The 21,865-nt window shown below is 41.1% G+C and overlaps 1 protein-coding gene across 1 annotated transcript in view; it reads right to left on the bottom strand.

Moving 5' to 3' along the window:
• TMEM178B (transmembrane protein 178B) overlaps positions 1-21,357 on the bottom strand; it is a 304,760-nt gene extending 283,403 nt beyond the window's left edge. Inside the window, exon 1 of the mRNA XM_088141145.1 lies at positions 18,998-21,357. Within this exon, the coding sequence (XP_087997271.1) occupies positions 18,998-19,379 (382 nt within the window). The 5' untranslated portion in view covers positions 19,380-21,357. The remainder of the gene's footprint in view (positions 1-18,997) is intronic.
• Between the last annotated feature and the right edge of the window lie 508 nt (positions 21,358-21,865).

The following is a 21,865-nucleotide window of genomic DNA, read 5'->3' as shown; positions in this document are numbered from 1 at the left end:
TACGTCTCCCTGCTCCTTGGCTAGCACTTAAATCACTACGCCACACTCTCTTTTCTCTCATAAAGCTGCATTTTCAAAAAATGAAATTAATCTCTAGAATTAGAACTAGAAATGTTAAATATTTTAACTGGGAGTCTATGGGATATCTGAGAGAAATCCCAGGAAAAGACCAACCTGTGTAATGCCATGTCATCCTATTGTCCACCTAGCATGCAATCTTCTCTTCTTGGTAGAAGGAGCTTTTCATCATTCTTCAGCAATCTCTGATCTTTTTAATTGGATGTGCCAAGCATAGAATTTGGAATGCTACGAATGCAGTATCTTCTACTGCAGAACCATAACTCCTTCCTATTAAAGGTTACTAATAGTACTCTTGAATAGCATCCCAACTTCTAATTTTCTTAACCTTAACTTGCCACATGATAAACTAAGTTTGATCCCAACTACTGTACACAAAATAAAGATGGACTCTCTAGAACAACAGATGCGATTTGACAATACTTTCCCTCATCATTAATCACTATATGGTTAGACCAAAATATCAGTATTTGGAGAGATATAACTTGGGTAAGGCTGGAAAGAGTCAAATTTATTTTACAGCTTTATGCATGAAAAAGTTTCCAGATAATGTTCAGGGTTGGGAAGAGGTATTTGATAATGAAAGTAATGGCTATGGCCCCTAAACACCTGCCACCAAGAAGTGAGCCCAAAACTTTTTTTAAAAAAATGCCAAACTCTACTGAGATCTTATACAAGAATGTCAAATCTTGAGTTTTGACCCATTTCACTGAAAGCTTATGCAATTTTGCGAAACAACTCATGTAATTTTGGCATCTCTTTCATATCTGTGTGTGCCCAGACCACTGTACAACATTGTGTAATGGTACCTTGAGTCCAGAAAGATTGCTTATCCTGGACAAGACCAGTTTCAACAGGGAAGACTGCTCCACAGATGGGAACCAAAAGAAGAAAATGAGCAATACATTCAAAATTCTTAGTTTGATCATACCTAAGACTCAAGATAACATGAGGTTCAAAAAGGAAAGCATGAAAAGAGATGAGTTGATAATCTTTCTAAAAAGTTTTCAAGAAGAAAAACCAATGAGTGACTGAGGTGGGGGAAGATAGTTAAGCAAATGAAGGGAAAACTAAACTGAGCTGTAGAATTAAAAATTTGAAGGGGGGCTGGGTGAAACCATGTGACATAATCCATCCTTTTTAATGGCAGAGTGCTCCTTCGAGCATTTTGCTAATGCTTTATTACTACCAGTTTCAAATCTCTGTTTTATTAAAACGTTGGTGTAATCAAAATCCACATCCCAAGGGGGCCACATGAACTAATACTGAGTCATTCTTCAGCTGATATTCCCCTTCAAACAGTCACTAAGAATGCAAAGGAATCAGTGATGCATGCATAGAAACCTATCAAGATTATGCAATCGTTGGCAGGACTTTCTCCAACAGAAAGTCAAGGGTCCTTTCAAAATTAAAGCGGTATCTGATCATGAGATTATTGTATTTAAATATGTGATCTCTTGAGGTTGTAACCCTGCTAGAAGATACGAAATTGGTTCATTACTTAATAGCCCATATTTAGTAAACTCAGGCAACATATAGGCTTATCTAGAATCTAATCCAGATTTTATAGAAGATTTTTATCTCTGCTGGAACTGGTGCAATGTAGACTGGGGGGTGGGGGGGAAGTGGGCCAAAGACTTCCAACAGAAAGGCAAATCAGAAAATGTGCTGAATTGGACTTTAATTCTGGATCCGGGGCATTCTGTGTGCCTACAGTCTGGTTTGCACCCTGAGCCTCTGCTTCCACCTTGCTCTAACCTAGGAAGCAGTTTGTAAGTGATGTTTCATGACTTAGCCTATTCTATGAACTCAGTCAAATGTGATTGATTCAATAAGGAATGGTGAAGCAAAGTAGGAGTTAGTAGGGGGTGTACGATTCCAGACTATATTTAATATTGTGTTGGCAGGCTTGTCTCCATGCTTAGCAATAGTCTTGGAGATTGGAAATACATAAGCTTTGTACAATTGCAGAATACTGGGCTATATTGGAGAGAGAGAAAGATTTTGAGTTGGCTTGGAAAAATACTTTCAAACAAAACTGTGAGAGAACCTTACAACTTTGTAAAATAAAGCCATTTCACTAGAAATGAACGTAGAAACCCAATACATTTTAAAACTGTGTTTCTTAATGAGAAGGATGAGCTTGCTTCATTTTGCATAATTCTTGAAATTTGGGATTCACCCTCTCATTCGCTAAAATCAGGAAAGGAAAAAGATGCTTCCTTGCCTTAAATCAACTTCTCTTAAACTGCCCTTACACTGCTGCAGTTTTCAGAATACTGGTAAGCTGTACATTGTTTTGGGTGTTCTCTCTCCCAGCACACCCCCATGGAGATTACAGTCATCGTTCAGCTGCTCTTTCCCTTCCAGCTTGTTTGTAAAAGCTTCCCCCGCCTTGCAATTTACTCCTCACTGCCCCACTCAGCCCCTCTTCCCTTCCCATAATTCCCTCTGAAGAGTGAGGGTCAAGTCAGATGATCACATCTTTGCACAGAATCCCTGTGCCTTCCAGGCATATTACTGCACTGTTGAAAGCCAAATACAGTGCATTCAGAAAAGGGGGGTTGGTTTGTATTCAATGTATTTTTATATCAAACTAGTAAGCAGGATCAAAAAGGACTTGTGAGGATGGCACTCTTGTAGTGTCCTAACTTATAGGAATGCTATACTTTCGCATCTACAAATTAGGCTGGAAAGAACATCTCCCTTCAAGATAGTTCTCCTTCATAAGACACAAAATAGGAGATTTTTAATTTTTTTTCTGCTTTTCACTTTTGCTGTTCTATAAAATCTGGGAAACCAAACCAATGACATATCCATTCAACTTCTATCCAGTTGCAAGGTTAAACCAGTTTATCATGGGGGAGACACTGGTCTGTGAACAGATAATCAGCATAATTCCATTCTTTAGAAATAAATGTTCTGAGTCTTGGCAAATAAATTTCCACAAGACTGATCCCCATACCAAAAAATATTGAATGTTTTGAGAATTTTATCCAAGAAAAATGACTAGTTTGTTGTGCCATTAGCTTTTCAATATAATCTGAACACTAACACGCACTCTAGAATGAGAAGAACTGCTCAAATGTGGAGACAGCTCTATTCATACACCATGCTAAGCTAGAACGTTAATCATTGTTTGGTAAACACGCCATGATGGACTAGTTTACACTTGATGTGTGGGTCATGTATCTTGCTAAGCCCTTCTCCCAAAATAAACCAGAACGAATGCACCACATTGTGGCTGAGTGTTAAATGTGAACCCTGTGATCCCATATCCTTTTTTCTGAGTCACCAGCACCACCTCTATGAGTGGTTGTTCAGCCAGTAATGTAAAAAAAAGCATCTACAAAAGAGATTACTGAGTTGTACTAAACTGATCCTCTGCAGAAATGTAATGCAGGAAATGTTTTTTTTCCCCCATTGATTATTATTTTTAAAATAATTTTATGGGAGCAAATGCTTTGTTTCCTCTTCCCCCACACAACAGTTATTATTAAATATAGTCTATACTCTACAACTTCTGCTTCCTTTGGATTAATCTCTTTGGATTATTCAAGAATGTGATTCAGGAAACGTATGAAATCTTTCTCTGTCTTGCCCAGAATGTTAATTATCTACTGAGGCCTGCATTCCTGCCCTTCAACCTCAGTTTGGTTTTTGGTTTAATAAAAACAGCATCAGGATGGAAGCAGAGAAAGTAATCTCAAAGCCACATAGCCTTCAGGTTATTTAATTTCTATGAGAATGCAAGTATAAAAATTATTTGGGTTATGCTGTTAAAATATTAGACTGAGTATTTCTGCTTCTCATATGGAATCTTGGAGCGGGGAGGGGGAGAGATAATATATACACATTTTTTCCACTACAATACACAGCTCTGCTTGAAGAGCAGAAGAAGGGAATGAATAAAGTGTGATCTGCCATGCAATGAGTTGTTATTCCCAGAGCAAGGGCTGTAATATCCCTAGTTGTGATTATGCCAGAAAATATTACATTGATCCTGTAAAATATATCTGACAGGATCAACATTACTTTCTCTTGCACTGGCAAAGTCTTCCCTATGAATAAATGTAATTCTGACTTACTGAAATCCATCAATAAGTCCCTGAAAGCTTAATAAAGTAATATATTTATGAAACTAAATAAGATAGTTACGTATATGAAGGCATCCTATGGATGTTCCATCTCATAAGCCCATAACTTCTGTAGCACCTTTGAGAAGAAAGATGCTGCATCTGTCAGTATCTCCAGTGGTCAACCTCTGCTGGCAAACAGATCAATTAAGGCCTGACTTACACTCCTGGCATCTATCTAGCTTAGAGCTGCTGCCCTGAGCCACCTAATGCCATGGTTCACAACAGTTAGTGGATACTGCGTCCCCTGAGGTGTCTTGAATTGTGTAGGCCCCACAATGTCTATTGCAACTCTCAGGAAAGGGCTGTAAAGGTGATTTTACCTTGTCCTTAATTTCTCTATCCTCTGGCAAATATCAGTTTATCAGACACATTCAGTCACATGTTTGCCATATCCAATCTAATGAAAAAATTGCTTTATCCTTTCTTTGCTTCTTCCACCCTTATGTGGCCATTTGGGTGTCTATGCGTACTTACAAAATGAGCTGTTTCTGAAGTTTGCATCCCTCCCCATTTACTTGTGGAAGATACTTCTGACATAACAGTCCTTTTGATGAACTTGGAGTTCTGAGCTTTGCTGAGGGGTGGAGGTTGCTTTCCATATCTTCCTGGATCTTGCACAGGTTCTGGTTCTTTTCATTCTCTCCTAAACTACTCTGGATTGTTCCTGGGGACCGCTTCTAGCATCTCTGTAGGATTCTTCCTTCCAGATGTCTACATCAGTACTGTCTGTTATAGGGACTCTGGATGGGTAGGGCCTTTGCTTCACGAAGGTACCTGCTTTTCATCTCTGGAGCCTAGACCTGGGCTCAATTCCTCCACTGCAGCTGCATCTCCTGCAGTTGTTCACATAGGAAGCTCTGGGTGATTCCTTGTTGTCAGGATTAGATGGTTAATCTTGGCTGACTCTTCCCTGCTAGAAGTATCTCCCATATGTATTCTGCTAAGTACAGCATCAGGATGATCCTTTATCATTGCAAACTCCCACACTCCTTTACAGATCTTTCAGAGAAAAGGTAGATTAATAAGGGCCATTCCTGCTTTACTTCTGGCAATAGCATTACATTTGTGGTGCCTGTGCTACGTGCTGGTCCCTAACATGTAAGGCATATACAAAAGAAACTGTGGTTCCAGTATCTTTCCAGGCCACTGCTGGAATAGACATCCACTGTCATATTCATTGACGTCATGGGTGGAACCTCATCCATATTGAATTTAGGGATACATTTACTAGTAGGTTTCTATGGCTTCCGGTTTTTATACTCAACCTAGTTTACTTGGACTTTCCCTTTGGACAGTTTCTTCTGAAAAACTTCTCTAAATATGAAACATCTGGAGAGTAGTCTGACAAAAGCTTGTCCCTGGTAGTGGGCTGTGTGGTGCCTGCCATGATGCACCTGGCACTGAAATGGTGTAATCCTGGATTAACCATGACTAGCCAGATTTCTTACTGTCTTAGGTCTACCTTTGGATGGTCACATTAATACATTTCCACAGCCCCCTGAGGACTGGAATTTGACAACTTTGGGGCCATCTCTCCCACTACCTGGCTCCCATTAATTACGTGTTTGGTTCAGTAGTTGGGCCGTGGACTTTTCATGTTGCATTAGTTCAGCTGCCTCCTCGGTCATCTTGACTCCAGCAGGTTTGCAATAGTTACTCTCTGGAAACCAGCCTGGCATAGGCAAATAAGACTGCAAGCAATAAACACAAGAGACAATATAATTTAACCAGTGTAGACAGAGACTATAAATATAAAATATTTACAGTTTTTGTCTAACTTTTTCCCTATTCCTCCAAAGAAGAGGCTATCCTAGAATCAGATTTCCTTTTCAATTCAATTGTTAAATGGATTTTTTCCCCCTTTCTTGCTTTCTTTCATCAGGGGCTGGAGAGGTAGTTGGTAGATCTCTTTCCCTCATACCTCTGAACAACTTTCTCTGAAAAGAACAAAGCCTCATGCTCCCTAAGAGGGAGAAACTATGACAAATCTGCCTTTTGCTTATGTACAAAAGCCCATATTTGAGAAAAACATCTGTACTGGGCATATCTGAGCCTATCTGACAAGAAAGTCTGGCAAACAGGTTGGCTATTCGTAACAGGAAACACATAAAACCTCTCCCCGCCTTGTCCAGAATGTTAATTATCTACTGAAATCTTGCATTCCTGCCCTTCAACCCCAGTTTGGTTTTCAGTTTAATGAAAACAGTCTCAGGGTGGAAGCGGAGAAAGTAATCGTATAGCCTCCAGGTGATTTGATTTCACGGAGAATGCAAGGATAACACTCATTTGGGTTATGCTGTTTTTTAAAATATTAAACTGAGTATTTCTGCTTATGATATGGAATCTTGGGAGGGAACAAATAGAGATTATTTACTGACATAATATTTTCCCTCCCCAACACACACACACACTGCTGCTTAAACAGCCGAAGAAGAACTTGAATGAGGTGTGGTCTGCCACGTGATGAGTTGTTAATTCCCAGAGCAAGGACTACAATATTCCTGATTATGATTGTCAGAAAATACTATATTGATCCTCTAGAACATTACTTTTTCTCGCATTGGCATAATCCTGCCCAGGAATAAATGTAACTTTACTGTTAACTCTGACTTACTGAAATCCACCAATAAATCCTGAAAGGGTGGCTTTTACTAATACCTTTATTAAACTAGATAAATATTATATTTGTATGCAGGGCATCCAACTTTGCTTCATTTTTAAAAAATGTGAAATGATGATGCTGGGGAAAGAGATACAATTTCAAAGCTATTCTCACTCACAGACCGTTCATGTAAGCAGGAAATCTTTTTTGCTATAAAGAATCCCTGAGGTTTTCTCCAAGACGAAATCGATCTGAACAATTTGAATGGCTACTGCCATTCCTCATGTGAGATACACACACATACTTTCTCACAAGGCAAACAGGAAATGCTTCTACAGTAAACCATGAGTTGCTTAGTCATAGTTGGTTGAGTAAACTAACACTGACTGGGTTTGCAAAACATGCTAAGCCCTGAGCCACAGCTTACCAATCACCATGGGTGGAATCACCACACCTGTTCAGTCTTCAAGAATACATTTGGATCTGCCTGTTGAGAGCAGCAGTTTTTATTAATAGTATTTATTGGTTTTAATGGTTTAGTTTTATAAAATTCTTATAATTACTTTATTGTGTTTTATTCTGTCATTGTAAGTCACTTAGAATCCTGAGAATAGGCAGCATACAAAGGTTTGTTAATAAATACACAAGTAACAATCAAGCACATTGTATCATGGTTTAGTACAATGTATGAATCTAGCCTAGGAGTGAAGAATGTCCTCATCTCTGTATACTTTCAAAATACCATTTTGTTTTGGAGAAGCTTCATTATGCTACAGACTTTAGAGCCTTGTAGATGTGTTCAAAGAGTAAATTACTATAATCCATTCAATCCCTCTGCCTTGCCCAATCCCATTCCAAATTATTGTAAACCCCTATAATTCAGAGGAAGCTAATTGCAGGTAGTCCCCAGTTTAAGAATGAGTTCCATTCCCAAGGTCCATCCTTAAGTCTAATTTGTATGTAAGCCGGAACAGTATTATTGTATAATACTGTATAAGTAGTATTGTGTAATGAACTCGAACCATTGTGTGTTTAACTCGAATCATTGTGTATTTAACTCAAATTTTGCTACAATAGGCTCCGTTCTTAACTATGAGTCATCTGTAACCCGAGCGTTCTTAACCCGGGGACTACCTGTATATCATCAATATCATTTGAAAGGAAAGGGGCAACTGAATTTCTAGCTCAACAGACAGATTGATAATATGGGAAGTACACGATGCACATAGGAGCATTCCACATTGCAAAGGACTAATGACTTAACAATGAGGTCAAACTATTAAGTTAGTGGTCAGCTAAACCTTTTGCTTTGGTTCTGGTCAGAAGAAATGAGACAACAAATCACTTCTCAACAGTAGTTAATCGTTATAAAATGATAAATGCAGGCACAAGATATGGGAGGGTATATAGCTTCACAAACACCAGCAAAGGGAAAAGCTACACAACGTAAACACTGCAAGCATTAAACAGATGCTTGGTCAGAAGACAATGTTGCCTAAAGCCTTTGGGAATCAATTTGGCAAAATAAAATAAAAATAAAAATTGATAGATACAAGATGGCTCCCATATATCTGTCATGGAAATCACAGAAAAATGTATCCTTACCTCTATTATCTGACATGTTAAGAGAACCACTCATCTAGCAACAAAGGCCATAAGAAAAGCATTTGGATCAGCCCTTGAAAATCAACCCGTGGCCCTCCTGGCTGACGACAGTGGAAGTTAAAGTCTAACAGGTCTAGAGCGCACCTGCTTGGATATCTGAGCCAAAGATCACCTGCTTCACACATCATGTTTAACCATAATGCTTGCTAAATGCTGTCTTAATCAAATGCATAAACCCAACCATTCTAAACCATGTTATCACAGTGTGCAAACCTAGCATGACGTTTCATTTTAAGACTGTGACCAAATGCAAACACCATGGTTTCAGCATTCATCAGTTTTTCTCCTCCCAGTTCCTACTTTAACTATAAACCTGATGAAGATATCAGGAGAACTTGAATGCTTACTCAAATTTTGTATGACATTACAAATGGTGTAATAAAGGAACTGACTTGCCATACGTTTTGGCAGATTTATGAAGGCTCCAGTGCTTTAAGAACACCACACGTAAGTATTTGAATGTACCTCTTTATGACAACCACACTCTGCTTGGAAATCCCCACCTGACAACACCAGCACTCAGCATTTGTTGCCTGTCAGTAATATATTGACATTGCCTGATAGCCATGACTGTTTTGCCCATCAGCACTGGCTCTTGCAATTGCCATATCTCTTTTCATTGTCACATAACATTTTAAAAGCTAAGGAGGAAGAGTTAATCACAGTGCAGTCACTGTGACCAGAGCGGGAAGTTGATTTTGATGGGGAAAAAACATCCAACTCCATCTGGGAAATTCTGGAGAGGTCCAGATAGGAAGGTAGATAGGGAATGGAAAGCAAAGTGAGAAGAAGGCAGCCTTAGAAAGATCAGGGCTCAAGAAAGTGGAGAAGATGCAACTCAGAAGGTAAACATTCTCAGTTTGTTCTTCATCATCATCATCATCATCATCTCATTCATTTATTCAGTTTGCACATTTGCTGAAACTCCCTACTATTGGCTTTACAAATGTGATGCCCTCCAGATAAGATCTGATATTAACTTCCACCAGCCCAATAGCATGCTGGGCAGGGATAAGATAATTATACTCTAAACCCCATCTGGAAGCCACTGAGCTGGAGAAGGTGGACAACTTGTATCATATGGCCAAGAGGTGGTTTCAGAGCTTCCTTTTAGGGTCATAAAAACTTCCCAGGATCATATCACTAAAATTTAGTGACAACCCATCAATTTGAAGCACCAAGATTTCATGCAATTTTTCAGAGAGATATCAAATAAAGTAGGTGTGCTAAGCTTCTGATAGACTAAACAGACATATTTTATTTTTAAATTACCTTGAAAAATTTAAAAAGGGAACATACAAATTGATTGACATTGGTATATCACCGCTGCATCTTCTGTAGCTATCAGATGCTGCAAAACTTTTGTTGTTGTTGTTAAATGAAGTCCCATCTGCAAAAGGGTTGCTTGCAGGCAGTGACACACACAAACACACACAAGATCAGTCCCATGGCTCTTAGAAAACAACTTAATTTTGACTACACTACTGTGAAGGTTGGTGTAAGGTTTACCCCGTTCGTCTCAGAGAACAAGATCAAGAGAACAAGATCAGAGCTGAGACCAGACAGATCCATTACAAATAGCAATGCAAAGCATCACTCACTTTTGCCCCTGTGAAACAACCATTGGGGAGCACAGGTGAGAAAAAAAGGTGGAAAAATCTGAACCTGGGGACGTACATTCTGGATGAGGTTTATATTTGGAAGAATCGAAAAGGCATTATGTAATACATAAAAGATACAGCCATTGACTATCAATATAATATGGTCAAAATCATATTTCCTGTACTAGCTGTTTTCCCCCCAGCCTGAGCACCACCATCCATGTGGACTTCAACTTTCAGAATTCTTAGTGATGGCCATGCTCATCCGGGGAATTCCTGTAAAGCTTTACACCAGGCATGACTGTGACACTTGGCTTTCCACTCACTTAACCGCTTATTCAAAATTACCTAGCAGAAAGCTCATAGATACAAGATTGGCAAAACTAGTTCTTTTGCAGGCAAGAATTAAGCCATAATCAAAAAGCAGTTTTGCTTACTGCAGTCCACTGAAGTCAGTGCCTCTTTTTCTATCTATCTATCTAGCTCCAGCATTTAAATTACAGTGGAACCTTGGTTTACGAACTTAATTCATTCCGTGACTCTGGCCACAACCCGAATTGGTCGCAACCCGAAGGAAATTTCCCCATAAGGTTCAATGTAATTACCGTTAATCCGTTCTGGTGTGGAGGACAGGGAGGCGGCTATTGCTTGGAGGGAGAGTCCTCCTCCCTACGACCACGTGTCAGGGGCGGAAAATGGCTGTGGACCACGTGTCAGGGGCAGAAAAATGGCCATGGACCACGTGTCAGGGGTGGAAAAATGGCCACAGACCACGTGTCAGGGGCGGAAAAATGGCCACAGACCACGTGTCAGGGGCGGAAAAATGGCCGCGTATCCTGCTCGTACCCCGAGGCGGAGTTCGCAAACCAAGGTAAATTTTTGCGGCCGGAGCTGGTCGTAACCCGAAAAGTTTGTTAACAGAGGCGTTCGTAACCCGAGGTACCACTGTATAGACTTTTTCCTCTCATCTTTCCAAGTCAATGGATATTTGGATGTTTTCCTCCAAGGCACATCCCAACAACTCAGGAAGACAGCAATCACCAAGAATTCTGAAGGTTGAAGTCCACATGGATGGTGGTGCTCAGGCTGGGGAGGAAACAGCTAGTACAAGAAATACGATTTTGACCATTCTATATTGATAGTCAATGATTGCATCTTCCATGTATTACATAATGCCTTTTTGACTCTTCCAAATATAAAACATATTTGGGCAACCCTGCTTTGGATGATGAAAGGATTTCATATGCATAATATAGCTTAGACATAGACACATACATAGACACAGAGAAATCTGTTCCAAGCCAACCAATAAAACAATGCACTGCACTGAAGTTCACGCATCTGGAAAAGCATTCGGGTTGAGAAACAATGTCCTATACTGTACAGTATTATATCCTACACCATATTATACTGCTAGCCTATCAAGAAGTTTTCCAAAGTTTCAGTCAAGGCACTTTTCATGTTCCAACTGGAAATGCCTGGGATTTTCTGTATGTAATGTATGTGGCCTACCACTGAGCTATTGTCCTTCTCATTAAACAATTGTTCTTACTGCATGTAGGAGACCATTCCAAACTCACGGCCTGATGTATATTATCCAAATGAAACCTCTGAGGCAAGGAATGGAGCCAGTAGGAGCAAATAGAATAAAATAAACAATAGTGCCTTAAAACAATGAATTGGTTTAACAAGAACAGCAAGAGCAATGTAGAAAATGTCTCATATGCAGTTTATAACATTCAGTTTGTTTCACAGTAGAAGAAAACTTTGTACATGAATAAAATCTCTAGAGATTATTTGCAAGTCTCACTTCTCAATAAGGAATAGAGATCACCTTCTGTCTTGAATTAGCTACGCATTTTTGTATAGCATCTTGATGGACTGATTGATGTCTTAGATGTTACAGAATAGGAATTGTTATCCATGGCAATTAGTAAGGTCTAGCGTGACCTGGACTGAATGTCTTCAGCTTCTTCTCAAAAAGTGGGTCAATCACCTGATCATCCTCAGATGCAGCTTCAGATCCCTTGAGATTCTATTAACGTATTGACCTTCACAAGCATCTAATTGTGTGTACACCCATATGCTTTTCCATGTCCATGAACAGGATAGTGGATACTATTGCCTTCAAGTCAGGGACTAGCCAGTTACAACCTAGCAAAGCCCATGGAAGAGGCAAAAAGATACAGATCCAAGAAGCAGAGGAAGAAGAAAGTCAGGAAACACAAATGCTTCAATTTCAGATTAAGATGCCAACAAAGAAAAGAACTCAGGTAATGGTACTTTTTGGCCAGGGCCTCAAGGTGCAGAAAACCAACATCAGGAGTACAGCTGAGCAGTTTGATTTATCCAAGCTCTATCTTCTTGTGAAAAATACAGTTTTAAAGAGGCCGCCCTCCAGCTGAAGCCTCTTATACAATCACTTCTCCATGGGTATACTGCCTTCACTTATGAACTTGCTTGATGGAATACAATGCTAGCAAGAACGCTAGTTCCTTTCTGGAATTGTACTCAAGGGCTGGGTCTTTGACAGTTCTACCTTGAGGTTTCATGGAGTGGGGGGATATGCTGAGTTTGATCTCAGTATTAGATCTCAAATCCAGGGTTTCCTCAGAACTGTACCACTGGCCTTTCACACACTATCTGCACTAGACTGCTACTTGAAAGTACATCAGGGCAGCATCTCAACAAGAGCAGTCCTATGATAATAGCCTGTAGACCAGATAGATGATCATTTTGTTTGGAAAGGCATTTTCTTCATGTACCAGTAATGGCTCTTTAGAATTGCTTTCCCCAAGCAGAAACCTCAGATTACATGTCACTCAAACCTGAAGAGGTTTGCAGTGAAGTGCAAAATTGCTGGATTCAGATAGGTGAGCTTTTTTCAACAGGTGCTATAAATGTCAGAGGCAAGTTAGGACTTATTTGGAATCAAGGGGAAAACAGGGATAAAATGGGATGGGCAGAATTGACAGAGAATATGTGCACAACAACTGAAAGAATCAGGAAACAGACTCTAAACACAGCCATGAAGCTCCAAGCAGCAGCTATTTGACCACACACTGAGAGGTTCTTCTGATTTCCTTTATAAAAGCTGCTGGGAGGCCATCAACACAGGAAGGAAGATGAATTCATGTGGGCTGAGCAATTATTCATAGTGCAAAATAACTCATCTTAATTTGTTAGTGATGCAACATATGCAGTCTTAGTTTAAATAGAAGAGAATATATGTAGCTCAGGGTTGAACAGTAGAGTCCTTGGGGCTCTGAGCTTGGTTGTTTGCTTGCAGACATTTCATTACCCAACTAGGTAACATAATCAGCATGTTATCTAGTTGGGTAATGAAATCTGTAAGCAAACAACCAAACTCAGAGAGCACCAAGAACTCTATAGTCTTAGGGTTTTCCCCCCCACCTTTGGAATCAAAGATAATCCCATAGACTGTAGTAACCTGTTTTATAGATGTAAATTAGATGCACTCTTGCTACCCAAGCCACAGCCAGGGCAACTATTGTCAGCATGAGTTCCTGGCCTTTTGGAGAACTCAAAATCATTTTCTATCTCTGGTTCAGGTAATTTACTACATTGAGTATATATTAATATAGACCTTTGATCACCAGAAGTTTTCTGATATTGATGATACTTTAGCACTATCTTCATGCTAACATTTGAAATCAGGTAGACAGCAACCAGGGAAGAAACTTTCTTGGTCATGGCCCCCCATTTATAAAATGCCCTCTAAGTTATCTTCTGCCATTTTAGCACAAAACAACTTTTGGTGTAAACTCACTGTGGGGCACTTTATCTACTCTGCTGAATTGTACAGAGTCTTGTAACTGCTGCTTCTGGTGTTTTATTGTGTTATTTCTGATTTATTGTGTTTTATATTTTGATGTAAGCTGCCCTGGGCTATGCTGAAGGGAGGCATAGGATACTTTAGACAATAAACATTTGTAGAAAACCAACTGCAGGACAAAGAACCTTCTCTATTCATGCCTAAATTGTAAGAAAAGGAACTAATTAGGTTAGTATAATCTAGACATTTTATTCTTTTGGCCATGGCTAAGTATTGCAGTGGATTGAAAAGAATATAGCACATGAAATTAACAATAAAGATACATAAAGGATTGGGAAAAATAGTAGTCAGAGGCTGGAATCGTAAGCATATTTATATAGAGGTTAATCCCAATGAACTTAAAAATGGTTTCTTCTGAGTAAAGATTTTAGGACTCAATGAAGGAGTAACACAAGAATCACAACAGTGAAACTATGCCTCATTCAACCATGTCATCGTGCTGGGTTGCAGCTGTCACACAGACAAGAACATAAGCAAAACCTGATTAATAAAATCCAAGAAGAAACTCTTCATAGGACTATAGATAATTTGTCTGCACTATTGTGGCAAAAATGCCCACTTTAGTTGAGGAACCAAAGGTTTTGGAGACAGTGTTTACCAATAAATGATACTTCGTTGCATCTAACAGTGATCACTGAGCTCCTGGCCAAACAAATGCAAAAGAACCCCAAACTAAGCAAGATTATGGGTTATATATTCCCAGAACTGTTACACAGGAACCATACAGCAAGCAATGTAAATCATACTATAACCTTTAGAGCTGGAATGTATCATCTGATAATACTAAGGAATTACCTTATTATGGCTATCCCAGCACCTCTACATTCATGTCTACTAATGGGACTCTAACCTGCCTAACTACAGGTAATAACACCATGTACCATAAACAATGGCATTCATTGTGCCCATATACTGTCTCCACATCAAAGGAAAGACAACCATCTGGTTTCTGTTATCTGTCTCCTCTCTCTCTCTGCAGGATCATCAGGTGGCTTTGACTGTTCCATTGAATTTCTACACCTTCCCTCATGCTTATGCCATGTACAAGCCATCATACGTGACAATCCTCCACATTAGATAGCAGAGAGACACAAAGAAGGTTACAAATACTATCAGACTGAGGGGATGGTATGGGACATATTCTGGATACCAGGAACTGCAGCTTCAAGCAACATCATAAAAAAGGGCAATCAGACAGTTCACTTGAAAGGATCAAAAATATGAAAACAGCATTAAATTAGTTGATGTGATTTGACAACACAAGCAATGTATCTGGAAAAAGATATCAAGGGACAATAATATAATGAGCTACATTGTTGTTCCAAATTCAGTACTTACAATAGCTGTTTATTCATTGTAAAAATCCCTCAGAATAATCATCAGGAGTTTTGACACACCCATTAGCCTTAATGAAGAACAAGACTGCCTCAAATCAAATTAGGACATGAAAATGTTTGTTGGGTCATTCAGGATTCAATAATGCCTTCTTAAAGAATTATTTTATTTTTGCCTCTTTTAAGATGACTTGAACTTCTCCTGGCAGGCCAGAACTTGGCTAAATCTTCCTAGTACATGACATGGCAAAGTCTAAACTGAATATTTATTATGACATCTGAATAGAAGTGCTTTTACAACAGTTGATTGCCTCTGACATAAAGCTAGGGCCTACCTTATATCCTCTTGCATTGAATACTGGCATCTTTTCTTCCTATACTTCCCACAGAGTAATGGAATATTTGCCTGACGTTTTCCACAGTCAGTTCTTAGTGACAATTGCCTGTTTACATTCCCAGCATTTCTGCACTGGGAAACTCTGGCCCCCAATGTGTAGCAAACAATTCCCTCTCTCAGAGGTACTATTCACCTCCTAAATCTATCTACTCTGTGTAGCTCAATATAAGTATAAAAGATTGGCAAGGATTAAATATATGGTAATCAGCCAAACCTCTCCAGATACTTGTTATCCCATTAAAAGCACATACTAAATTCAAATAGCCATCTTAGATGGAATTTGGGGCACATCCGCAAAAATTCTGCCAGTGATGAGCTCAAAATCAAAACAAAATGATAACTTTTCTTTTTTTAATCTTCTTACAGCAGTCCTTTCAAGACAAGATGTAATAACCATTTGCCATACAGAAAAGTGTTCATGAATTGTCACGTATGGGGAGTTACTACCTTCTGCCTCAAAACTGCTAGGAATGAAGCATAGTACGTAAATATTACATTCTTCTGGCTATCCTACTACAGTTCTCTAAACAAATTCAAAATATTCTGTAGTATATTAAAATTTTACCCATTTAGGAAAAATTAGCCACCCTGTTAATTTTCTTCCCCTTTCTTCTGGCTAAAGTAGTTTTACACAAAATAAAAACATAAATTAGCCCCTACTGATCTACAAAATTGCTGTTGTATCTGTTTTGTTTTTTTCAAAATGAAACCAATTGTAGCAAGTTAAGCAAAAGCATTTTCCCCATCCACTTTCTAAAACTAAAACAGTAAATCTTCTTAGTTGGGTTCCTTTAGGATAGGCCTGCGGCACCTATTCTAGGGGTTATTTTGCTTTTTTTATTGGATCCTTGAAATCCATTAAATGGAACCAAAGGATTGCCTAGTGAGACAGTGAAACTGAAACCACAGTGGGATAATGAAACTGAAACTAAATGGTTACAAACTGGATAGTGAAACAGAATTAAAAGAAAAGCAGTATCTCTGAATACATGCTTAGCAAAGGATTGTTCTTCCGTTTCCAAAAATCTACTCATGGATTTCCTATTACTACCTTCTTCAGCAGCACAAGGTGAAAGGTCAGTAAGTCCACCTGATATCCATGTAGGAGGTTTTAAAGAAGTCCAATATGAAGTTATGTAAGAAAATAGATTACATGTCCCTAAATTCATGTTAGGCTTGACTTAACATGTAATAGTATAACTAAGTGAATCTTGTCAATGCTGCAATGAATCTAGTTTCCACACATTACACTTCCCCTCTCATAAAAACCCACCAACCAGCCACTATGGACTTGGGCAAACTATTTCTCAACTTCCATTTCTTAACAATTAACATTAAATTATCCAGATCTAACTCAAGAACTATAATCCAGTATATAGAACAAAGCACTCAGCAAATTAGAAGTAATGTGTAATTGTAACAGTTAAGTAAGCAGTAACAACTCCAAGGGAAAATCAGATTCCTAAGACTGGCTTTAGCTATGCATGATTCCAAGCCTTTCCAATTCAGTATCTCAGATCAGATATTTTCCTTATTTCATTCTAGCCCTGTGATCGGTAATCAGATTTCATTATTGCATCTTAATGACAATGTCCTCCTTATGATCTGGGTTTACTAATAGGCAATTGAGCCAAATAAATGATGGTTTACATGAAGCTACCTACTAAATATATTCTTGAGTTGTAATTCTCGTTTTCCTCACTGATATGGATTGCAATCCTTCTGTCAATATTTAAATGATGGTTTAAAAGCTTCAGGCTACTGTTACCTATACTGTTTACTTTTCCAAAGAAGAGATCAATCCAAGATATATTCCCGCAGCTCCTTTTGGTGCTACTGCAATAAACTCAGAGTCTGACCTGGAAGAATCCTTGATTTCCCTGCTGAGCCTGCCAGCCATGATGCCAACTGTGACAACAGCTTTTGATTATGGACAGTTGCCCATTACAAAATGGAACAGAGCCAAGAATACATTTCATGAAGTCACCAAACAGCTGCTAGTCCATAACACCTCCTGGCTATTAAACCTCAAGGTTGCATCTGAACTCCTAATGAAGAGGCAACACACTTCTGATTGGATTGCTTTTTTGGTGAGGGTGTTTAATCTCACACATCGACCTTTGAAATCCTTGTGTAAAGCAAATGAAACCAATGATATATCCATACAAAGTGCTTAGAATCTATACAGAAGAAACAAAAATAAATAAAATGAAAATTTAAAGAGTGGTGTAGCTGCCTAAGGTTTCTATAACAGAACCCCTGCAAAGTGATCCTTTTAATGCATTTTTAGTGTTACTGGAGACCATTTATTTTTCTGTAGCACAATAATAAAAATAAAAAATGTAGCTAGGAATCATTCAGAAGCAATCTGTCTGCAACTTTCATTCAGATAAATAATTAAGAATTGTCCATCTAACCTTTGCTGTTCTAGAAAAGAATAAGGAAATAATACAAACAAATATGCCAACCATCATTTTTAGCCAAATACTTTGCAAGAAAAAAAGAAGGAATAATCCATGGCTTTCCATTCATCAATCCTTTTGATTGAGAGAATGCCTCTTTGGGAGTGGGGTGAAATTATTCCATCTCAGAGTCTCCTTAATGCATCAACTCAATATTATTTCTTCCAATGGAAATTCAGGGATCCATTTTTAAATAACCTGTAACCACTAAACTCTCTTTACACTCTCTCCCTTCCATTTCTGTTATTTTTAAAAAAGCTATGAATTTTAAATTAGAAACAATCTAGCCTTCTGATGTGTGATCAGCTTTAAAATGTTGGATTCTGTGAATTCTCTGCACTAGTTATGCTTTTAGAAGAGTTCGACATGCCACAGTACTGTTTAGCCTGATAAAACTGACATGGCATAAAGGCCCATATATCTGTAGCCCAACACAGTGTCTTCATTCATAGCACTTCCCATTTCTGAACTCTGTAAAACAGAACTCTCTCACATATGATTATTAAGCCTATGGGATAATCTGGGGGATGGGTTGCTGGGGCATCTTCTTGGAGCAGAGCAGCTCCTATCATCTGTCACCCTGCAGAGGACATGGCTTTCAATTCCCATAACATCTAGCCAGCTTTTTCCATCTTGGCTGAGGATGATAGGAGCTGATGTCCAACACTTCTGAAGGGCACCAGGTTGGGGGAAGGTTGAAGCAGAACCTTTTCTTTGGCTTCACCATGCCTAGTTAATTGGAAGTAAGGCCCACTGGATTCAATGGGAGTTACTTCCAAGGCAATGCATTTAGGAGCATCCTATGATTCTGCTGCTTTGTATGAAGTGGTTCAACCAAGTGAGTTCTAAAAGGAAGCTCCTACCTTTAGCAATGAGTTCTTCCACATCCTGGTCAAATCCCAGCCGATGGCACTTCCTCCAAAGTCCCATGTTAGTAGAGTTGTACTGTCTGTTGCACTCATCAACGGCACTCATGGCAAAGAGTTGCCTCTTGTTTCTTGCCAAGAGAAGTTTTCCTTCCCAATAGTCTAGCTTTGACCTGCTGGCACGGAGGGGCAGGTTATTGTTAGAATTATAAATGAAGCCAGGGTCATTCCGCCTCGTGGTGAAGGTTTTGCATCGTTCCCGATGTTTCCTGGCATCTGTTTCATACCAGTGGTCAGAGCAGATGGCCACAGCTAGCATGCCTAGAGCACACAACGCTAAAGAGAGGCCAGCATAAAGTAGCAATCTTCCAGCAGCCATACCTTAGCTTCACAGAAACACCATGGGCATCTTCACTTAGAGAGAAAGCCCAGCTCCTGGGCAGGTATCAGAGGACACCAACTGCTATCAGCAATTACACAGAAGTGAATGCAAAGTCATCAATCAGAGTTTGGAGGGGGTGGGGGCGAGACAGAAGGGGGGAGAAACACTTTTGTCCAAGAACAAACAATCTTGGGCATTCATTCACTCCTGGAGGGTGAGGGTGGGGCAAAGAAAAGACCAGAGGTTGGGAAGCCTCCACTTCAATCAACAAGGTGCCAAACAAGGCAAGGGTAAGTGGTAAAGAAGCGTGCCTCTCCGTGGCTGGGCATTTGGATCAGTCCACTGAGTTCTTCCAGTTTTCCCCGTTTGGAAATATCCAGGCCAGCCACGGTTCTCTCTTTCTCTCTCAGGCGTTTAAGGAGAGCCACGTTCAAGAAACACAAGGGCTGGGAAATCAACGTCCAACCAGCAAATCAAAAAAGGCCCTTAAAACCTCGACGCCGCCGAAGGGTTTGCTTCCAACCCCTGGGAAGAGGATGCGGGTGGAAAGGTAATCGTCTATTCCCACCCCCTTTTTTCTCTCTCTCTCTCCCTTTCTCTCTTTTCGATCCGAAATATTATTTTTGCAAGAAGCCCGACAACGGTTGATAATGGTGGCTCACTTGAAAGGATGCCCGGAGGAAGTAGGAGGGAAAGCCGCCGAGGGTCGACCGCAATCAGAGGCTCGGGAAACACACCCATACAAATACCTCTTCCTACCTCCGTCCCCCCGCCCCCCTAACGCGGGGATCCACTCGGTCCGCAGGCTTCTCGCCCGCCGAGCCCCGAGCCTTTGCAGCAACGCGGGGACATCTTGGTTGCCTTCCCGAGCCCCTTCCGCCGCCGCAACTCTGCCTGGACCAGTTCAAGGCGCCCCGGAGGCTTCACTTTGCCTCTTCGGGAGGAAGGCGACGCCGGGAAGGAGTAGCGGCCGGATGACAGGTGGAGAAGCGGCTGGTTTCTCAGGGCGTCGGGAGCAGGAAAGACGCAGCCCCGCTCTCCACAGCTTCCCCGAGAGGAGCGGGCGGCAGACGGCTGGGGGGAGAGCAGCAGCCCACCCCGGCGGGCTGGGAAGAGCTGCGCGGAGAGCGCCGCTTCCTTCTGCGAGACCCAGCCCCCGGAATCTTTTGTGTGCTGTGCGCGCCTGCTTCCCCTCCTCCTCCTCCTCCTCCTCCTCTCCTGCAAAAGCGCCCTGACGGCCCCCTCCTTTATTATTATTCTTTAATATATATATACATGCACCCACGCTCGCGCTCACACGCACCCCGCCGCGCTTTCAGCTTTCTGGGGAGCCCGACTCCCCGGCTAGCGCGATTTGTAAAGCTACGTAGACACACACACTCCCGGGCCGCGGGGGCATGTTTGCTCTTGAAGGTTCGCTTGGCTCCTCCGGCAATATCGAAGCGGGGCTACGCACTGGAAGGGGGAGGAAGAAAAGCCCCGGCGGTGAGCATCCGGGAGGAAGGAGAGGCGCGGGCCGGGAATGCAGCCTCGCCGGGCGATCCGAGGCGCAGGGCTCTCCGGCTCACGCCCCGCAGCGCTGCCCTTCCTCGAGGCCTGATCTCGCCCGCCGAGCGAGCCTTAGCCCCTGCCAGCGATGAGGCGCGTTCCTCGGGCGCTTCCGACGGTTTGCTCGGCTGGAGTTTTTCCTCCATCCATCCGCCCAGTCCTCCCTCTCGGCTCTCTGAGGGGACTCACTCACCCGCGTCGCTGGGAAAGCGCGGGCAGCTGGAGGCGACTGAGACAGCCCGGGCGCCTTCCGAAGGGCATCGCGAGGCGGGGAGAGCGATGGCCGCCGCCGCCGCCGCCCGCGGTCTTAAAGCTCCGGCTAAATCAGGCGAAGGAAAGGGAGGCCGGGTCTCCTTTGCCCACCTGGAAAGCTTGTCTCCTTTCAACGCCACCCCGCAGCCTTGGCTGAAACCGACAGCCAGAGAATACAGAATATCGAGCCAAAACCTAGTGATGTCACCTATTAAACGTGAGCCTCATTTCTTATTTCACTTGCCTCCTTAAAGACATACTCCTTTGCCTTAAATCTGTCCTTCTTCCAAGAGAGCAGAATACCGGGGGTGGGGAGCCACTATCCCTCCAAAACGGTCTGTATGTACTGTAGAAAACACGTTTGTACATGTACACACACACTGCATATATCTATACACCCCCACCTCCTGCATATATATATACCTACAAACTGGCATGGAAATGTATAACTCGTGTTCTGAAATGTGCAAATATTCATCACAAAGCACCAAATTACTGTACTTCCCCCCTTTTGGGGTGTATATTCATATGTGTCACCAGAAAATGAGAGTATCCAGAGTTTCACTATGGCTGACTCCATTTCTCAAGCTTAGATCCCCAGCTGGAAAAAAAGGATTAATCATGTACCCCATACAGTGCTGAAGGCTAAGGAGCATTGCAAATTACCGTCTACAGTAAAAGTG

Source organism: Python bivittatus, unplaced genomic scaffold (genome assembly GCF_059951505.1).
Source record: "Python bivittatus isolate LINGU-HERP-01145 unplaced genomic scaffold, Pbiv_v1 ctg000330_np1212, whole genome shotgun sequence".
Classification (NCBI taxonomy): domain Eukaryota; kingdom Metazoa; phylum Chordata; class Lepidosauria; order Squamata; family Pythonidae; genus Python; species Python bivittatus.
The sequence above is the reverse complement of the archived record's forward strand: the minus strand, read 5'-3'. Positions and strand labels throughout refer to the sequence as shown.